The 21,730-nt window shown below is 35.0% G+C and overlaps 2 protein-coding genes across 2 annotated transcripts; both read right to left on the reverse strand.

The window, feature by feature from the left end:
* Positions 1 to 1,637: 1,637 nt before the first annotated feature.
* On the reverse strand, positions 1,638 to 4,553 carry LOC145054135 (uncharacterized). The gene has a single exon (XM_079002280.1). The coding sequence runs from the start codon at positions 4,551 to 4,553 to the stop codon at positions 1,638 to 1,640; it is 2,916 nt and encodes a 971-aa protein (XP_078858406.1).
* Positions 4,554 to 15,745: 11,192 nt separating this feature from the next.
* Positions 15,746 to 18,739, reverse strand: LOC145054144 (uncharacterized). The gene has a single exon (XM_079002291.1). The coding sequence runs from the start codon at positions 18,737 to 18,739 to the stop codon at positions 15,746 to 15,748; it is 2,994 nt and encodes a 997-aa protein (XP_078858417.1).
* Between the last annotated feature and the right edge of the window lie 2,991 nt (positions 18,740 to 21,730).

Raw genomic sequence — 21,730 nt, forward strand, 5'->3', positions numbered from 1 at the left:
CATGACTCGTCGAGTCCTTCAATCCGAGTCCCAGCCTGTCCAACTCACTGAGTCACCACTCAACTCACCGATTTGCATCATAACCAGTTGGGTTAGGGTTTGCGACCCAACTCGTCGAGTCCAAGAACAGACTCGCCGAGTCTACTTAAGTCATCCCTATTCAAATGATTTCAGACCATCTCACTGCTTCCAACTCATAGATCTGGACTCCTAGGGCTAGTTTCACACGTAAAGTTTCCAACTTTACGTGCATGCAAGGCAATATAGGCTCAACACAAGCTAGAAAGAAGGTTCAAGACAAGAATGCTCTTATACATGCACAAAGGCTTATACTTTATGCCTCCATGGACCATGATAAGTCTAGATCTGAAGTTGCAACCCCAGATCTAGTCCCAAAACCCGAGATGGATCTCAAACATGCTAAATAGCCCTAAATCATCATCCAAGAATAGATCTAGAAGGAAAGAGATCAAAGAAACGACTTGTTACCTCCAGAACGTGCCTAAGATGGCAAGATGAATTAGATTCTGGATCTACACGAATTCCTTGATACTAGCCTCTTGATCTACAAGCTTCCTTCTCTATATTCCTCCTCCAAAGCTCAAATCTCTTCAACAATGGAAGCTCACACGATTTTAGGGTAAACTGACTCTCAAAGGTAACAAGGAGGCTGAGGGGAGGACATAAGGTCCTTTAAATATGGTGCAAACCCTAAGATTTAGGGTCTTCTCTTCCCAGCACTGACTCGTCGAGTCCAGCCGCCGACTCGGCGAGTCAGGTCACATATCATGTGCCCAACACACGTTCCGACTCAACGAGTTAAAGCTCTAACTCGTCGAGTCTACTTTTCTATTTACACTTTACACCCCTGAACTCTTGCTTCTGAACTTGGGATGTTACAAAAATACTAAAAAACTATAAATTTGTTTATTATATAACTAGTTGTGAGACTCGTATATTATACGGATTGATTAAAACAAAATGTTAAATAGGAACAATTTAATGGGAAGTATATTTGAATTTGAAAATTATGATAAAAAAACATGAAAAAAATAAATAAATAAAAATTTTGTGTTTAGTTATCAAACTCATGTATTAAATGGATTAATTATAACAAAATGTTAAAAACAAAAGTTTAAACTGTAAATTTATTTGAAATTGAAATTGTAATTTAAAATTTAAAACTTAAAATTAATAGTCATTATGATAGGTTTAATTTATGAAAACTAAATTAATGATATATTGGAAATGAAAAATGAAGTAAATGAGAAGTGAAAAATAAATATATTTCAAAATTATGACAAAATGACATGTGACCAATTAAATAAAAGAAAGACACGTGACAAAATTATTTCTTATTTATTAGGATAGACAAAAAAAAAATGCTATTTAAAACATCTTACATTTTTTTTCTTTGATCATTTTTAACTTTTAATGTAATATACAGCGACTGAAACATAAAAATATCAAACATAATAAAGAGTTAAAGCATGCAATCCATTGAATGCATTGTAAATAGCCATTGAACTCTATGAAAATGCATTGTGGATAGCATAATGTTCATTAATCATTTTTTTTATAACGCACGAGAATGGTTATGTTCAAATTCCAACCGCTGCCAATGGTTATGTTTCATTCTACTTCCGCCCCCTGCGTCGTTGCAACGTCTTCATCATTCCATCGCAACCGGAATTCACTTCAGCCTCCGTTTCCACCGGCAGCAAGCGTACATACGCCATGGACCCACGTGGTAAAAACCTAAACTTTCCTAAAGTGAATGTCCGATTAAGTTTCTCGTAACTCCATTTCTGTTGAACATATATAACGATCGCAAGAAAAATAGCAATTGCAGGTATTCCAATGGCCCCTTGCTGCACGATCTGGGAAGAAGGATATACGATTGCGGATGATCTGTAGCCGTAAACATGAGGGAGGAGTCGAATCACAGTTAACCCAACAAAGTATGATTTCCGCAGCGGTTTGCAATTGATCTGCCATATCAAGTTCCCGATAACTTGAGGAAGCAAAAACAAATCTTGAACCAGCCCTAGGTATTCATCTAGTCCGAACAGCCATGATTGTAGCTTGTAGACGATGAGAAACCATCCAAACCCAAACACGTGGATAAAGAATGTAATGAGGAGAATCGGAAGGTCAGATGGCACATGGTGGCTAAGTAATCGGATCCGGGATCTCCAAACTTTCTGGTAGAGTCTGAGTGTTAATAAGAACGAAATCAGTACAGAAATCTTGACCCAATAATCTATATCATGAATCATTTGATTCATCATATAAGTAGGAGAGCTTTGATTCGACTCAACAAGACCTGTCACCAGTGGAAAGCCATACCCAAGTGCTTGTATGGAAACCATCAAGAGTGAAACGTAATCGACGGAGTCCAAGTTCTGTTTCATGTAAAAAAGCTGGCTCAAAATGCAACAGATTCCTACTAAAGGTGTGAGAACCTGTAAGGTACCCTCGACACCTCGACTGGAACTACTAATGTCCGCATGTTGCTGCTGAAAAATCAGTAGGACAGTTTGAAGCTTGATCGATCTAAAAAACAATGGATCGTGTTGGTTCCTTTGACTTGCTATTGAAACACTCGCAGTTGGGTTAACAAACCAAAGGTTTGTGGTGGGAGGATATGATACCACAACTTCTATCCGACAGTCAAACCCATCTTCAAGATTGGAATAGGCTCTTACATCCCTGCAACCAACAAGATACATTTTTCCTACAAGTGGATGATACAGCCCTTCTACAGAAAGATCAGAAAAGTTACCATTTTGGGCTCCAGTGAGACTGAGTCGAGCCGATACATTCAAATGAGAGTCTTCTCCGATGATTGAATCTTTTTGCAGAGACCAGTTCTTGCCGAACATCTGTCCAAGCGACAGAATCTCAAATAGCACTTCAGTTTCTGAGGAAGAAACCACTGGGTGTTGAAGCCTGAGATCTATGGCTAGACGAGACAGACCATCTTGAAAAGAATCGAGAGATTCTGCATGTTTGACTTTTGGGAAAGTCAAGAACCACTTCTTGATGACTATTCCGAAGCTGAAACGTTCGTGTTTTTCAAGGACAGATCGCGCTAAATGGATCTTGGAGTACTCATAATACTGATTAGGTAATAGCTGATCTGAGTAATAAACTGGTTTCTTAACCGCTAAAGGAAAGTAAGACATATTACTCTCTTCAACACTCGAAATGCTTCCAAGAATGATGCTTCGTTGTTTGATGGAAAACAAGAGTGGAATGTATAAGCAGATACGAGAATCACAACCATCGCCTTCTTCATTCACAATTCCACGACAACCAATCATGCAAAGCTGCCCAATCGAGGGGTCCCACACCCCTTCAGCTGAAAGCGTCATCTTCTTCAGCCCAGTTCTCAGTCTTGTAGTATAATAAAGAGCATCTGAAGGCGGACCCATTCTAATAACCATAGCAACCTTTACAAGTCCACCATGTTTATAACCCTGTAGATCTAAAGAGGGTTTTTCACATCGAATATCTTGAAGATGAAGTGCTACGCCTTTAAAGCTTCCTTTTATACTTGCATCCGAATCAAACGGACCCAACTTGTTGCAAAATTCAACTGTCTCGTTACATCTCCAATTCGGCACAACGGTAAGAGGATCTGAGTTTAACAAGCGCTTAAGAATACCGCAAAATTTAGCGCCTTTAAAGGTACCAAGATCTTTATTCGCGAAATTGGCATTGGATACGTGTTTTTGAGAACTAAACTCGTAGTTTGCAGAACGACTTAGGGAAGCAGAAATGTGTATTTGGTCAAAGTACTTTTGGCTTGATTTCGGATTCAAACTTTTCAAGCTGCCATGAATGCCTCTTTTCTTCACTGTAAACTTATCGGGGTAATGAATAACCAGCAAAACCCGATCGTCGTAGATGTGTGGTGGCTGGTTTATGTACCCGGGTTCTTTAACCCATCCCCATGGGTTATTTGGGTCAGGGCCACGAGAAGGTAACACTGCGTTTCCAAGTAAACACATTACAATCTCACCATTGTTCTCTTCTGTATAGGTTACAATACCTTGGAACGACATTCGTAACTCTGATTTCCCCGGGTATATGTTGAAGATCGGATATCGCCCAAAGGTCTCTGAATAGAATAATTGCTCTGTCATGATGCTCAGCTGCAAAACCCCATTGATGCTAACTGAATTGTTGGACCGATGAGTCTTGTCTACGTCAGTAATCCAGAATGAAATCAAGTTCAATGGCGAACTTTGATCCGAAAAGCCATTTAACGTGTCATCATATGGAATCAGTGGAGCCTTATCCAAATCCTGCCACCAATCTCCATTAACGAACGACAATTTTTCTGGAAGTCGATACAGTTTATTTCCGTAGGGTTTATGATCGAAATCGGGAGGCAAGATTGAAGAGCATTCTCTCATGACCTCATCGATTCTATCATACTCGAAGGCCTTGGTGGGTTCATCGAGTTCAACCGATTGAAGGCGTGCATTTAGGACTGTAATGTACAGAATCAGGAAAAGCAGCAACGTACAATAAACACTCTTCATGGAAGGAAGTTGAATAAAAAGTCAACGTTTTTCTAGATTCTTATGAAATGTGAGCTAAAAAAAAATTCTTTTTGAATACTCTTTTGCAAGTTCTTGATTAAGAACTGCATATCCATTTAAAGGTTCTTGATTAAGAACATGATATGGGGTTGATCAGAAACGGAGGACAAGGAAGGAATCTTGAAGTTGAAGTCAACTGAAGTCCGAAACATATATGACTGCGACTCTCTTACTAATTTTGTGTTTTTTAAAGTGATTCTTCTTGAGTTCTCCCAACCTTTTCCTTAAAAGTCAAATCGTAAATTAACCTAATATCATATGGAGGATGACTAGGTTTAATTCATGGAGGTAGTACTTTTCAAGGGACAAGGATGAGAGCTGCACCCATATATGACAAATAAGAAGGGTAAATAATACTTGGTCCAAACTCCAAACCAAAGTAATCGAAGAAGGAATCTAATTTGTTGAATATTTTGATAAAAACATATATATGTTTATTCAATAAGTCAATTAACTTGTAATCTGAACAACTGACCGATCACAAAGGGTGGGGAATAGGGAATCTCAAAGTTAAAAGTCAACTCAAACATGGTATGAACGAAAGTCAATCCAAACCAAAGGAATAAGGAATCTGACATGCATTTATTTATTTATTTTTTTTGAGTTTTGGCTTTTTGTAGTTGAAAGTCAACCTGTTATAGACCTCAATGTCATAGAGTAAAGACTGGGTTTGATTTATGGAAGTAGTACATTTTAAGAATGGACTGAAAAATAAGTATAACTGGATGGATAACTCAACGCAAATCAAAGTGATTGGATGAAAAGTTCAATGTAATGAATACTTTGATAAAATAACAAAAGTTAATTGCATAAATAATTTATTAACATTAGGCATAGTGACCCATCCGTTATTTGAAAGGATGGAGAAAGAAGAAATCTTGAAGTTAAAGGCCCAAACATGATATCACATATGAATATGATCGCTGTAATGATTTTTTTTTCTAACCATATTCAGGAAATTGTTTTGACTTTTGATTTCAAGAGGATTGGGTGTACTTTTAACTCTACTATCCAGATCGTATCAAAATCTATTCCCAAGTCCGAACATGGGATACACTAATGGCTAGAGCTGAACAAAAGTATCGGGCTTGAGGACCATTTACGACTAGAGAAGATTGGGCATTTGGAAGGAAGATTTTGATTGTTTTCTTTTTGCAGATTAGTACACCAAGCTCTCATAAGTAGACCTAAATATCTAAGGACATGTATGTTAACCAAACATAACAAAATTAGTACATATACAAATTTATATACATACACACATATTTTTTCCTACACAGCAATATTGGATACAAATAGAGGGCCAGGAGGCATCAAACAACACCACAATGTAAAGAAATTCAAGGATGAAGAGTGCACCAGGAGGTAATGTAAAGCGTGTCACACCAAACTTTAGCAACGAACTTGGGTACATCCATCTTGTAGTTCCGAAACACAAAACTCTCATACAAGATTAAGCACAGAACCAAGATTTAATATCATTTATAAAAACATAATTTGATTAGGAAAAAAAACTTGATAAATTAAGCGAAAACCCAACTATTATAGATCTCACTTACATTTGTAGTTGCTTCCTTGAATTACTTCATTATTATGTGAATCCACTTGCATAACAATTGGAAATTTATTTAATAATGTCTAGTATATCAAATTAAAAAATGATTCAAGAGTAGAAAAAGAATTTAGTCCCGGATTGCAAAGATCCATTCCATTCCGGGATAAACTTCTCTTTAACCTGTAAGAAGGAAATAATGTTTAGATACTTGACCAATTCCTACACTATAGCAAGTCATAAAACTAAATGTATTTAGTTCTAATTGCTTATCGTCGTAAATATCAAACTTAGATAAAAGTCATATGTATGATTCTAAATGTTGCAAATGGCATGCCAATGTCATCTAATCACACAATTCATCCATGAACCCTTGCTGAAACTCTATTAACGATGAAATCTTTTCTTCTTGAGGCAATATTGTGCACCTAAAATTTCACATCATAAAACATGTCGCAAAACCAACCAATATCATGACTTAGAGTTAAATTTAATTAAAGAAATATTCTCATTTATGAACCAATATCATGATGTATGCTATGGAACCTGTTGCAAATATCCAACCAAAAAACTTTACTCCATACTTCTAGTTTAAGACTTACATCAAACAATTGACGGGCTTGAAATGGAGATGCATAAAGATATTGAATACTGCCTCCAAATTCCAAAAAATACATAGAGTCGCAAAAACATTTGTTATTAAACCACCAATATTCAAGAAAAATAAAGGAAAATCGTAATAGTGTAGCAATCTTCCTCTACATGAAAGAAGACCTAAAATGAAAAACTCAAACAACATAATGTTTCAAAATTGCGACTAACAAAGAAAGAAACTAAAGAACGTAACTTACCTTTGGATTCAAAAATCAAAAACCAAGTTCTTGAAATTAAGAATGCTTGGCAGAAAAGGAACTGTCGTCGTTTGAGGAATATATATAATATAGAGATAATATGTAGTCACATATATGAACCGATTGATTTCAAAATTGGAGAAGATTGCATGCTAATTTTTGGTGGAATACATTGAATTTATAGTAATCCCAAAAAATTAGGAAATCTCGTGCAATATGTTTTGTTGTTAACCGGATTTTCAAATGTTGAAACTTGAAAAGATAAATGAAAGACAGGAAAACGAAATTTAAAATAACCAAATGTATACAAGTAATTTAACAATGAATGGAAAGCGAATTGTAGGGGGGACATACAAGAGTCTTTTATTAAGATAGGAGAAGAGATTTAGGTGTTGTTTGTTTTTCCGAAATGAAAATGTTTGAATTATGCGGACCACCTCTACAGCCATCTGCATCAGAAGAGGTGGACCAAAAGACTGCAGACTAAAATGAGGTGTTTGTTTTTTTAACATCTACAGGCTGCTGCAGATATTAAAAAATTTAAAATAAAGTGATTTAATAAACCAAAAATAGTTTTTTAATACCAAAAATTTAATAATTGTAGTCTTAAAACATTTAAATAAAATTCAAACAACCAAATTAGTCTTACAATAACATTTTTAAATAAAATTCATACAACCAAACTTTAATAATTTTCATTCCATATTTTGCATCAATTGTTTGGCAATTTCATCTTGTAACTGGGTCATATATTCACAGTTTGCTACAGTACCATGCGTTAGAATCTCATCTTCATCATTATCAACGACTACATTGTTATTCCAAACCGAGACATTTAGTTCATCAGATCGTGCAAAATACTCATCACGTAGTCCCTCTCTTCTTATAAAATTATGAAGCATGAAACATGCAATGGTAATGTTTCGCTGTTTAACACAACGTGAATGGTGTCATCCTCTTCAATATAAGGAATCATGCTTTCAAGACACCAAAAGCACGCTCAATGACATTCCGAAGTTTTGCGTGTGCATGGTTAAATTTTTCTTTATTCGTTTATGCACGTCTTCGACGAAAATCTCCAACCCAATACCTCACATTATGATACGGTGCCATAAAACCTCGAATGTTTGCATAGGCGGCATCACAAAGATAATATTTATCTGTAAAAAAAACAAAAAAAAATCATTTCTTTTTCAAACTAAGATAAAAGTATTTAAATAACCATAAATGTACCTGATGGTGGAAACGGGAATGGTGCATGTGGATTTGCTAATGCTTCTGATAAAATTCTAGAATCATGTGTTATCCCTTCCCAACCGGCCACAACAAACGTAAACATCATATTGAAGTCACATATTGCCAATACGTTTTGGTAATAATCGTCTTTTCTCCTACTTCTATATAAATCCCATATGTTTGCAAGGACAACAACATATATCAAAGTGTCATCAAGTGCACGAATTGCTCATTTGAACACCCGTCGTAGCCTCCTATTATGTCCCAGAAGGTTTGGATTCAGATTAATAGAAGTTGGTACTATAATGCCATGTGCGAAAAACAACATTTTATCCAACACTTCTTGAAAAAATTTATGAATTGTTTGCTTTGAGTGTTAATCTTCGTTTGATAATCACGTATCGTTTGTCATGACCGATCATCATCAAAAACATAGTCATCTTTTCATCAACTGATACATGTTTGTTATCCTTTAACGTGTAATTTACTCTAAAATACGCACATAGTTGGACAAATGATTCACGAGACATGCATAGTACTTCAACACATGGTAGAGGATTATTGTGAAGTAACTCTAACGTAAATTCATGTCACGTCATTTCCGAATCGTTGTCTCGTACTCGTTTGACACCCCTCGTCCAAAAGTAGTGAACGTACAAGTACATTAGAATTATGAGAAATATTTTTTGTCGTGATCCATTAGAAACCTATTAATCAACACAAGTACCAAATAACAAAACATAAAACTCAAGTACCAAATAACATAAAATAAAGCTCAAGTACCAAATAACATAACCAAATAACCAAAATACATAACCACATAGTTCAAGTACCAAATACTGCAAATAACATTCAAGTACCAAATAACCATGCACATATTGCAAATAACATTCAAGTATCAAATAACCAAAAAACATAACCACATAGTTCTAACACATGCAATTAAAAACTAAACAATTCAAATATGTAAACTTAACGGACAATCTTTCCATCTTTCAATACTCCTAAACTTGTAGTTGTCATCTCGATCCATCCTCTTAATATTTGTGGATCGTTAGACAAATTTACCCACATATCTCTCATATTCATGGTCCCTCCAAAAATATGATAAACAACAAATCGTAGAGGGTCTACTAGGCCTAATTTGAGTAACTCTAGCTTCTCTAAACATTGGGGAATTGTTGGCCCTTGAGTCAAATGTCATAGAGCTTTCTGCATCTCCAGTGCTAAATCATCAGCAGTAATAGAAGCTTTAGGGGAGACACTAGAAGGTGGATCAGGTGAGGCACTAGCTGCTCTAGGTCTAGGAGTTGAGGGTTTAGCCCTTTTGTTGGGGTTACCAGAAGGTGAATAAGCAGAAGGTGAAGCAACACAAGGTGGTGGCCGAGTAAAAGTCTCACTAGTATGATTGGAAAAGTAATCATCCTCATCTATGTTAACAGAAGGGGTGTCCATAAGTTGTACTGGCGTGACATGGAAAGAAGATGATCCATGTCTCGATGGTGTTTAGGATGTGGCATAACTGAGATTACTAGATGCACTATTTCCATCAAAGAGTTCTTCACAAAGCTCTAGAAACAACAATGAGACAGTTTTCAAAGAAGCGGCTTTCAAATGTCCCTAAACCCATCCAATGTTACAAAAGTAATATATGAATAAATGGCAACTATATAAACAAAATACATATAATATGTATATATATTATATGTATTTTGTTAAGTTAAAAGTGTTTGTTTGAGGATTGTAAAGGTTGTTAGTTTTGTTTTTCAAGTATAACCATCCCGTGTATTTGGATTTAAGGTTGTCATAGGCGTTTTTCAATTGTCTTTGACTCAAATCCACACCAAACTTTTCCTTAATGGTTGTTTCTAATTTGTTCCATGAATGTTTGTGCAAACACAAACCTTTTCTACCCACACTTTGTACTTTTTCAATACAAGTGTGCCAAAAGAATTTTGTTTGCTCATCGGTCCATGTATGTTTATCTATCATTGCTAATAAAAAAACATATGGAATACATACTTTGGCAAACATAACTTTATACCAACAACTTTCAGCATAACACCAACTTGTATTGATTAAAATAACCAATTTCAACAAAGATTATTTATATTTCAGCAATAATTAGGACACTTCAGCAACATTTTATGACATTTGAATAATATTTCATGACATTTCAACAACAATTTTGTGACAATTCAACAACAATTTGTGACATCTCAGCAACATTTGTGACAATTCAACAACAATATGTGACATTGCAACAACAATTTGTGACAATTCAACAACAATATGTGACATTGCAACAACAATTTGTGACAATTCAACAACTTGTGGCATTTTAGCAATAATTTGTGACAATTCAACAACAATTTGTGACATTTCAACAACAATTTGTGACAATTCAACAACAATTTTATGATATTTCAGCAATATTTCATGACAATTAAGCAACAATATGTGACATTTTAAGCGCAAACTGAAGACATTGCAGCAAGAACTTATCATTAATCAAGATAAAAACAGCATCATCAACTATTTGGTAATATTAGCATCAAGATTAAGCAAGAATAAAGATTCAACAACAAAAATCGAAAAATTAATATGAAGCATGAAAAATGAAGTAACTCCACCAAAAAAATCGAAATATTGAAAATGACCCTAAGCAGAATCGCTGCCTTCAGCAGCAAAAAAGCGGAAAAAAATACATGCGATGAGGGACTGCCGGAAGGAGAGGCGGCCAGTGGGGGCTGCGTCGGTGGTAGCTGCGCTGGGAGGAGGAGCATGATCGACGGGAGGTGGGAGACGAGAGGCTGCTCTTGTGATCGATTTCCTGAACGAGAATAGGTGTGTGCCGGCCGTTTTTTATTAAGTTTAGGTTTGAAGAGGTTAGAAGTAATTTCCAAGTGTTGTCCCAAGCAGAGGACAGGAAGAGGTTTTTAACTTCGAAGTCTGCGAAAAAAACAAATTGCGGGATAGAAAGTGTTGTATGTGTGCTGCGCCACGCATCATAAAGTGGTTTGAAGATGTTTTTAATAAAAAACAAACACCACCTTAATTTCTATCTGACCAGAGGTTCTTATTAATTTCTATTTAATTTTTTTATTTAATTAGAAAACATATTTAGTAAAAGGGTAAATTACACCATTCGTCCCTCGTGGAGGTGCCAGAAAGCACGTTGAGTCCTTATTTTCAAAAATTAACTCGGACCGTCCCTCATTTGGTTAAAAGTTGCACGCTTCGTCCCTAACAGATGATTTTGTTGCAGGTGTAGTCCCTATCTGATATGAAATGACTATAATACCTTTTGTGTATTTATTTTCCAATAAATTTAATGTTATTAATATTATTAATAATTTAAAAAAGAAAAAAAGCCACCTACCCTACCTTCCCACCGACCTTATCGTCCATATCTCTCTTCCTCTCATCTCTAACGTCTTCCAAGAACCCAAAACTACCCTCCTTAAACCATCATCGACAGTTACTCCCTCCGGCGACAACTCCCTCAGGTGGCTATTCCTATCACCGCCCCTAACCTTCGATTAACCTTATCTCTACATCCATCGACCTCTGAAACCATTTCCAACATCGTCATCGCCCCTTGAAATGTCGATCATTACCTGTAATCCATCACCACCACCTCTTCGGCTGAAACCCTAGCACCTGAAAACCATCGTTGTCTTCGTAACATTGTAATGGAGAGAGCTAGAGGACCGCCATCTTTGCACCAATGTCTCAGATCTACACCATCATCTTACAAATCGTACCTCTTAATGTTTCGAGACGGAGCAGAATGAGAGGGAGGGGAACGACGACATCTAGCGAAAGAAGAACGAGGTTTGAATAAATCGAATCAACTCTCCTCATTAAAACAATTTCTAGTATTTTTTTTTTCAAACGAGTTTGGGGGAGAAACCAAATGGAGTCGCAGGTTTCATGGCAGTGGTAGGATAAGGGGTTGAAGAGTTTGAGTCCGACCATGATTGTTAGGCGTGTCAAACCCAACAAATAAAGGGGTACAATAGACTCCAAATACACTGCTTTAATGCACTAAAAAGTAGTACAAGGCAAGCAGGGTCGAACCACAGAGACACGGGACAAAAGTCTATACCTCTTTGCGCAAGGTACTTTGGTCACAAAGGGGAGTTTTGTTTGCAAAAGTAAAATAATGAAAATAAAAATCAACTTTGGAACATGCAGAAAATGAAATAGATTTGTAAACAAGTTGTAAAAGTGCTTCCGGTTCTAGTTCTCAATGTTGTTGTTCAACTTGATTATGACTTGATGTAATTTATGATTGCTATTCTAAGTTGGTACTGAAAGATATTAACACGCTCTAATACCTCTCGCTTGCCAAATTATCTAACCAAAACACGCTCTTTGACTAGACCTAGCTTTACTAATTCAACCTAAATACGCTCTTAGATTGTATTGAAAAACTGCATTAAGTTTTGTACAAGCTTCCCAACAATGTTCATTTCTTCTCATACGCTCGGAAGTGTGAAAACATGTGATATATGTTTTACAATAAGAAAACTTATTGCTTGTTACCAATTATTAACTCAATAGAACGATTAGGTGCCCTAAAAGTTAATTAACTGCACAAAAATTCAATTCATGAAAGTGGCCAATCAAACACAAATCAAATTCAAGGATTCTAGTTTAAACAAAAACATAATCACTAGAATAGAATCACAAATTAAACATCAAATCATATGCTTCAAGTCAAACAATCAACATGTTTTGAACAAGAACTAGAAACTAGGGTTTCTTAGCCACACATGGCTAAGAACAAATCAAACAAGAATAAGATGGAATTGGAATGTTTAATCCTTACAAAAGTGAAATCCAAATGTTTGCAATGATTAAGTCTTCTCAAAAGCTCCAAGAATTCTCCCAAAATTTGCCCTGGATCGCCAGAAACTTCTCCCAAAACCGTTCTTCTCTTCAAAATGACGTCTCCTGCTCTTTTATTAAAGTTCACGTGACATGCCATGAGGCCATGCGTTTTTAGCATGGCCATGCCTTTTGCCCATGTGTTTTTTTTTTTGGCATGGCCATTTGTCTTGACCATGTGTTTTTTGGCATGGCCCATGCTTTTTGCTAAAATTCCAAAGAGTCTTCACTGTTGGCTCCATCTTCATGTTTTCTGCCATGGAATGACCGGTTCATCTTCTCTTCATGTTCCAAAGCTCTACGCTCCAAGCATCCAAGCATCCATGCATCCAAGCTCCATAATGCCTGCAAAATAAATCAAAAATAGTGAAGTACTAGACATTCTTAATGAAATATGCAATTGCCCTAATAATAAACTAAATGCAAGAATTATGAAGTAGAATGCTATAAAAAGACGGAAATAATCATGCAAAATAGGTGCATAAAATGCACCTATCAACGATCTTCCTCGTGTCCTCTCATCTTTGTTCTTTGTTTAACTGATTTGTAGATCAAGTGTATGGATTTGGGTTTGATTTTAGGGTTTAATTCCAGTATTTTTTTTTGGAGATGAATGGTGATGTTTGCCGGTGTTGGCTTGTGGCAGGAGGTGACAGGTGGCTGGTGGTTGGAAGTGACTGGTGGTAGGAGGTGGTTAACGATCGGAGGGGTTGGAACTGATTTAAAAGGAAATTTTATTTTCTAAAAGTTATAATTAAAAAATAGTAGATAAATTATAAACAAATAAAAAATAAATGAAAAAGAAAAAGAAAATGGCAAGATAGTCATTTTATGTATGCGAGGGACGAAACATGCACCTTTTAACGATACGAGGGACGGTCCGAGTTAATTTTTGAAAATAGGGACTAAACGTGCTTTCTGACACATGCACGAAGGACGATTGGTGTAATTTACCCTTAGTAAAACAAATGCATGTGAGTCCAATCTCAACTCAACCCAACCCCTTATTTCTTTCCTCCCTTCCTCGTCAAAAATCCCTACAACAACTTTCAGTTAACTCTAAAAACCACAACCGTTCAACTTCGACAATCAAAACCAAAGTCATCCAGAAAGATACCTTAATTAAATGTAATATATTATGACCAAAACATGAAAACATCAAACATAACAAAACGAATTAACTATTAATTAATCTTTTTCTTTTCTTTTATAGTGTAAAAGAATGGTTATGTTCAAAATCCAACCGCTATACATGGTTATATATGTTCCATCGGCGAATATCCACTCGATGTGTCGAATATAATTATATAGTTAAAATATAATTATATAGTTAAAATATTGATATAAATCAATAATGTTTAAGAATATTTTATATTTATAGTTGAAGAGTTGTGTAGGTTTCAAATTAATATATTGTAAGAAGTATATTTTATGAAAATTAAAAAGTTAACATTAAATTTAAAATTACGAATAAGTTTAATTAATGATAGTCAAATTACTAATAATTCGTTAATAAGAAATTACTGAGTTGTGTAAGTTTGAAATTAATAAATGAGTTTAGTGTAAAAAAATTCAAATTAATGATGGTTAATTAGTTAGAATATGCAGAGTTTATATGTTTCAAATATGTGTTAGAAATCAATAATTTAAATATATTTTATTTGAAAATTGATAAAGGGGCATTAAGTTTAAAATTACAAATCTATTTTAATAAATGAAGGTTTTTTTGTCAAATGTTTTTTTCTCATTCATTTGGACACATGATATTTTCTAAAAATTTTAAATTTTTTATTTTCCACTTGTCATTTTTTTGTATTTTTCATTTTATTAAATTAAACTTCCATATTTAATATGTAAGGTATTTATTAAAATTGGTTTATATATGTAATGTATTCAATACATTAAAACCTCATTAATTTTAATAATTCAAATTTTTTTTCATTTTTCTTATAAATTCAAACTTTTCAAATTGTTAAAATTTTATATTTAATTTTTTTTTAAATAAACTCATTTAATACGTACCTAATTAATTTAATATACAAAAAAGACGCCTCTGTTATAAGCTATGAAAATAAAGGTGAAAAAAAAAGAATTCAATCCAATTCGTCTTTTAGAGCATATGATATAGGCAACGAGAAGTGCTATTTTTTGCTGATGTGGCACCTTATAACCTAGTCATAACAAGATGAACACCACCACTCTTTCTTGTTAAGAGGATGTTATGACATATCTTGTTGTGACGAGCACAAGATGCAACGGAAAGTTTAATTGGTTGTTATCAACCAATCAAATCATTTTCTTTCTTTCTCTCTCTACTTCTTAACATGTTATAACATGGGGAACACCATTTCTCCCTTGGTATTATGGTGATGTTATAGATAAGGTGACATATGAACTTGGTGTTATAAGATGACCCATACCTAATGCTCTTAAGAAGTTAAGAACTAAAAAGAGAATCTATATTCAGGTGTAATAGTTTATATATCATGTTTATGCTAAAACAAGTAATAATCATTATTAAAAGATATTGAAAATATGAAAAGAAGTTCAAATGAATGGTGTGATTGGAAATATATCTAGATAACAATATGTAGATTCTACTTCCACCCCCTTCGTCGTTGCAGCGTCTTCATCAGCCCATTGAAACCGGAATTTGGTCCCGCCTCCACTTCCACCGGTAACAACCGTTCATACACCATGGACCGATGCGGAAAAAGCCTAAACGTATATAAAGTGAATGTGTTACCTAGTTTCTCGTAACTCCATGTCTGTTGAATATATACAGCAATCACAAGAAAAATAGTAATTGCAGGTATTCCAATAGCCCCTTGCTTCGAGTGGAATTTGGGATATCTTGACACGAACTCCGAAAACTTAGCAGAAGAATGAAATAAATTTGTCAATGATCTGTAAGCATAAACATGAGGGAGGAGTCGAATCACCGTTAACCCAACAAAGTATGATTTCCGCAGTGGTTTGCAATCGATCTGCCATATCAAGTTCCCAATAACTTGAGGAAGCAAAAATAAATCTTGTACCAGCCCTAAGTACACATCGAGTCCGACCAGCCATGATTGTAGCTTGTGTACGATGAGAAACCACCCAAACCCAAACACGTGGATAAAGATTGTAATGAGGAGAATTGGACGGTCGGATGGCATATGATGGCTAAGTATTCGATTCCGGAATCTCCAAACTTTCTGGTAGAGTCTAAGTGTTAATAAGAATGAAACCAGTACAAGAATCTTCTTGAACATGTAATCTATAACCTGAATCCTTTGATTCGTCGTATAAGTAGAAGTGCTTTCATTCAAATCAACAAGCGATTCGACTCCTGTAACTAGTGGAAAGACGTACCCAAGTGCTTGTATCGCAATCATCACAAGCGAAACGTAATGAACGGAGTCCAAGTTCTGTTTAATGTAAAAAAGCTGGCTCAAAATGCAACAAATTCCTATTAAAGATGTGAGAACCTGTAATGTACCCTGGCCACCTCGATTGGAACTACTAATGTCTTCACGCTGATCCTGATACGTTAGCTGGACGGTTTGAAGATTGATGGGTGTGAAAAACAATGGATCGAGATTGTTCCTTTGACTTGCTATCGAAATCCTAGGAGTTGGGTTCACAAGCCAGCGGTTTGTGGTAGGAGGATACGATACCACGACTTCTATCAAACAGTCAAACCCGTCTTTAAGATCCGTAGTACTTTCGTATAAAAGATTGGAATAGGCTCTTACATCCCTGCAACCAACAAGATACATTTTCCCGACAATCGGATGATACAACCCTTCTACGAAAACTTCAGAAAAGTTACCATAGTTGGCTCCAGTGACACTAAGTTGAGCCGATACATTCAAAGGAGTGTCTTCTCTTATGATTGAATCATTTTGCAGAGTCCAATACTTTCCGAACAAAGGCCCAAGCGATAGAATCTCTATTTCCACATAGGGCTGTGAGCGAGAACGACCTGGCGTCGACGCTGGGTGGTAAAACGTGAGATCTTTTTTTAGAAGAGACAGGCCATTTAGAAAAGAATCAAGAGATTCTGGAAGTTTGACTTTTGGGAAACTCAAGAACCTCTTCTTGATCACGGTTTCGAAGCTGTAACGCTCGTGTTTTTCAACAACAGCTTGTGCTAATTCGATCTTGGAGTACTCATAGTACTGATTAAATGATAGCTCCTGTGCGTAATCTACTCGTTTCTTAAACGATAAAGGAAAATAAGACATATTACTCTCTTCAATACTCGAAATGCTTCCGAGAATGACGCTTCTTTGTTTGATGGAAAACATGAGTGGAGTGTATAAACAGATACGAGAATCACAACCATCTCCTTCTTTATTCACACGACAACCAACCATGCAAAGCTGCCCACTCGATGGGTCCCACAGCCCTTCAGCTGAAAGCGTCATCTTCTTCAGCCAAGTTCTCTGTCTTGTAGTATAATAAATATCATCTGAAGGCGGACCCACTCTAATAACCATAGCAACCTTCACAGATCCACCATGTTTACCTTCTGTCTCCGAACAGGGTTTTTCACATCGAATATCTTGAAGATGAAGTGCTACGCCTTTAAAGCTTCCATTAGTCTCATTTATGCTTGCATCCGACTCAAACGGACCCAGCTTGCTGCAAAAGTCTTCGGTCCCGTTACATCTCCAATTCGGCACAACGGTCAGAGGATCTTCCCTTAAAAAATGCTCAAGTTTACAACAAATGTTAGCCCCTTTCAAGGTACCAAGATCTTTATCTGCGAAACTGGTTTCACACGCTTTGAAGTTGGATACAAGCTTTTCAGAACTAAACTCGTAATTTGCAGAACGACTTAGGGAAGCAGAAATGTGTATTTGGTCAAAGTACTTTTGGCTTGATTTCGGATTCAAACTTTTCAAGCTGCCATGAATGCCTCTTTTCTTCACTGTAAACGTATCCGGATAATGAACAACCATCAAAATTCGGTCATCGTGGATGTGTGGTGGCTGGTTTATGTACCCGGGTTCTTTAACCCATCCCCATGGGTTATTTGGATCGGGGCCACGAGAAGGTAACACTGCGTTTCCAAGTAAACACATTACAATCTCACCATTGTTCTCTTCTGTATAGGTTACAATACCTTGGAACGACATTCGTAACTCTGAATTCCCCGGATACATGTTAAACATCGGATATCGCTCATAGGGTTTTGAAGTGAATAATTCCCCCGTCATTACGCTCAGCTGCAAAACCCCATTGATGTTAACTGAATTGTTGGACCGATGAGCATCGTCAACGTCGGTAATCCAGAAAGAAATCAAGTTGAATGGCGAACTGTGATCCAAAAAGCCATTTGGTTTGTCATCATATGGAATAAGTTGAGCCTTATCCAAATCCTGCCACCAATCTCCATTAACGAACGACAATTTTTCTGGAAGTCTGTACAATTGATTTCCGTAACGTTTATGATCGAAATCGGGAGGCAAGATTGAAGAGCATTCCCTCTTGACCTCATCGATTCTATCATATTCGAAGGCCTTGGTGGATCGGTGACGTGCATTTACGAACGTAATGCACAAAATCAAGAAAAGCACCAACAAAAAAACACTCTTCATGGAAGGAATTTTAATAAAAAAAAATCAACGTTTCTCAGGATTCTTGTGAAATGTGAGCTAAAATAACTCTTTTTGAAAACTCTTTTGCAGGTTCTTTATTAAGAACTGGACATCCTTATATAGGTTCTTGATTAAGAACATGATATGGGGTTTGAGATTTGTTTGGAATCATGAACCATTGGTTGATAAGGGAGAGGAGGAAGAAGGAATCATGATGAAGTTGAAGTCAACCAAACATAGTATTGGCATAATGACAGTGACTGCGTATATACTTTTATTTTTTTAATATTTCATGAATGTCTTAAGTTCATCTAACCTTCTACTCAAAAGTCAAATCTTCAGTTAACAGAGGAAATATCAAGAATAACTAGGTTTGATTCATGAAAGTAGTATTTTTCTAGAGATGGATTGCATCCATTGATGAAGAGAAAGTGTTAAATCCCCTTATTGAAAAGATGAACTCAATCCGTTGAATGCTTGATAAAAATTTATAAGTTTGTTGTACAAATAAGTCATTAACCTTTGTAATACCATACACTAATTAATCACAGAGGATGGTAGGTAAGAAGGAATCATGAAGTAAAACATATGGTATGCCTTCATCATGTTTATTTTTAACCCAACTTGTTGAATATTTTGATAATCTATAAGTTTGACCAACTGGTTTATCACAAACTCAAAGGGTGGTGAAAGAAGGAATCTCAAAGTTGAAGTCAACTCAAACGTGAAAGAAGGAATCTCAAAGCCACCCATCGGCTGACAGCCTTTTTTAATCACAACCATGACACTTATTCCCCCTACTAGTTTGTTTTTTTTGGAAACAGGAATGATTAAACGGAAGCCTACTCGTATATTTCAACGAGTACCCCAGGTTCGAGCTCCTTTACATGGCAAACCCTTCTAGGAAAAATTTCCCCACATATGACACAAATTTAAGAGGCACCCAAATTGGGTTTTACAGGGATTGAACTTCCGACCTCTGACCCCACGTGGTATTACTAACTTTTGCCTATCTTTTTACATGTTTTTGTTTTAAAGTAGTTTAATCTATGAAATATATTTATTGTAATTTAATTTTTTTTATTGTTTTTTTATATTATCTTTTTTTTAATATAAAAATTTAAGTGATTAACTTAAATGGAAAAAAAGTAGTATTATATGTTTGGTGGAGTTTTTGATAAATAATAACATAAAATTTGAGATTTGTTAATACTATTAGTTGAGTACGTGGAAGAATTAAAGAGAAATTATAATAAAATAGTGTAATAGTTAGGAAAGTTTATCAACAAATAAAAACAAGAGTGTTTTTAACATAAAAGTTGCACAACTCAAATGTGATCTTTGTAGAAAGGTTGTATATTCGACAACTAGGAGTGAGACTCATGTATTACATGGGTTTATTTAAAAAAAAAAAAAAATTAAATTTTAACAATTTGAAAATTTTGAATTTATAAGAAAAATAAGAAATTTTTTGAATTGTTAAAATTAACGAGTCTTTAATGTATTGGATACATTACATACTAGGTGTAAGACCCGTGTAATACACGGGTTTATTAAAAATAAAAATTTAATATCAATATTTAAACATTAAATTTAATATCAATATCAATTTTAGAGCTCTCATTAATTATGATATTTATTACATTATAAATATATCAATTCTTTTTCAAGGAAGCATTTATTTCTTTCAATATTATAACCGAAATAAGTTATGATATGTGAACAAATCAGAAAATTACATGTGGAAATAAATAAATTCTAAAAATCTATTAAAATGCCATTTGTCCAAATCAATGAGGACATGACATGTGGCAGAAAATGGGTTTTATTTATTAGTATAGATACGGTTGCGTGTAAGCAGGCTTAGGAGCATCATCAATCATTAATTATGTCTAATAGGTCATTAAACATCAAATGTCTTTTAAATGTTACCAAAGTGACCTAGTACTATTGCATGTTTAGCTGTTTAAATGCTTAGATGGCATCCAACTTCACATTTTAAGTAGCAAAATTGTTCCATTATGTGGTGCTGACAATTTGAACATGATCTATTTGTTTAATTTTAACATTTTTAAAATATGAAGTTATATTTTATTTTTATTTTTATTTTGTTTTATTTGCATGTGTGAAAGTAAAATAAATGATAAACCGCATCATCTTAATGATTCACGTCAATTCTTTCAAAGCCCATGTAGGATGTTAATCGTGGAACACCAACTATATTTAGTGTGTCTAAGTTTGCATGTGTGAAAGTAATAACCTTATAAATTAGATAGAATTCAATTCACATTAAGGATCAAGAAAATACAAACCGCAGACATATAGCTTCAAGTGAAGCGATCAATATTGGAAGTTGAAATGCAAGTGAAAAAAATGTAAACATCGCTAAGATTTATCGACGAAGACAACTCATCAACTTCTATAAGGATTCGACTTTTCTAAAAATGTTGGTGATGATCAGCTGAAATGTATACAAAATGTATAAATAAAAATTAAATAAAAGTAGTAAAATTGTTAGAAAAGTTTCAATATTTTCAAAAAAGTTACACTTTAGTCCTAAGTTTTTTTTTTTAAATATAAAAGTCCCGATTATTTGTAAAAACACGATAATATGTCATTTTCTGTTAAAAGAAAAAAAAAATGACTTTTTTGTAAGCTTTAGCCAAAATGAAATAATCAGAATTTTTATGTTAAAAAAATCTTAAGACTAAAATGTAACTTTTCTAAAAATATTGAGACTTTCTGATAATTTTTCATAAAAGTAAAATTAAATATTCTATTTAAGATGAATCAAATTTGTTTGTAAACTTGAGCGTGTGGGTACGATTCTTACCACAATTCACCTCAGTATTGAAGCACACCACCCCCAACCTAGCTACGGGTCCTATTTCCTACCGAGATTCACCTCTCTCTCTCTCTATACACACCTAGTATGTGGCAAAAACCACACTAGGTGTCTAAGCGACAGAGGAGTATGGTTCTTGTGCACCT

Source organism: Lactuca serriola, chromosome 1 (genome assembly GCF_051521515.1).
Source record: "Lactuca serriola cultivar US96UC23 chromosome 1, Lser_US96UC23_V15, whole genome shotgun sequence".
In the NCBI taxonomy this organism is placed as follows: Eukaryota; Viridiplantae; Streptophyta; class Magnoliopsida; order Asterales; family Asteraceae; genus Lactuca; species Lactuca serriola.

Coding starts and splice junctions, on each gene's coding strand:
- LOC145054135 (XM_079002280.1), bottom strand. CDS start 4,553: ATGAAGAGTGTTTATTGTACGTTGCTGCTTTTCCTGATTCTGTACATT.
- LOC145054144 (XM_079002291.1), bottom strand. CDS start 18,739: ATGAAGAGTGTTTTTTTGTTGGTGCTTTTCTTGATTTTGTGCATTACG.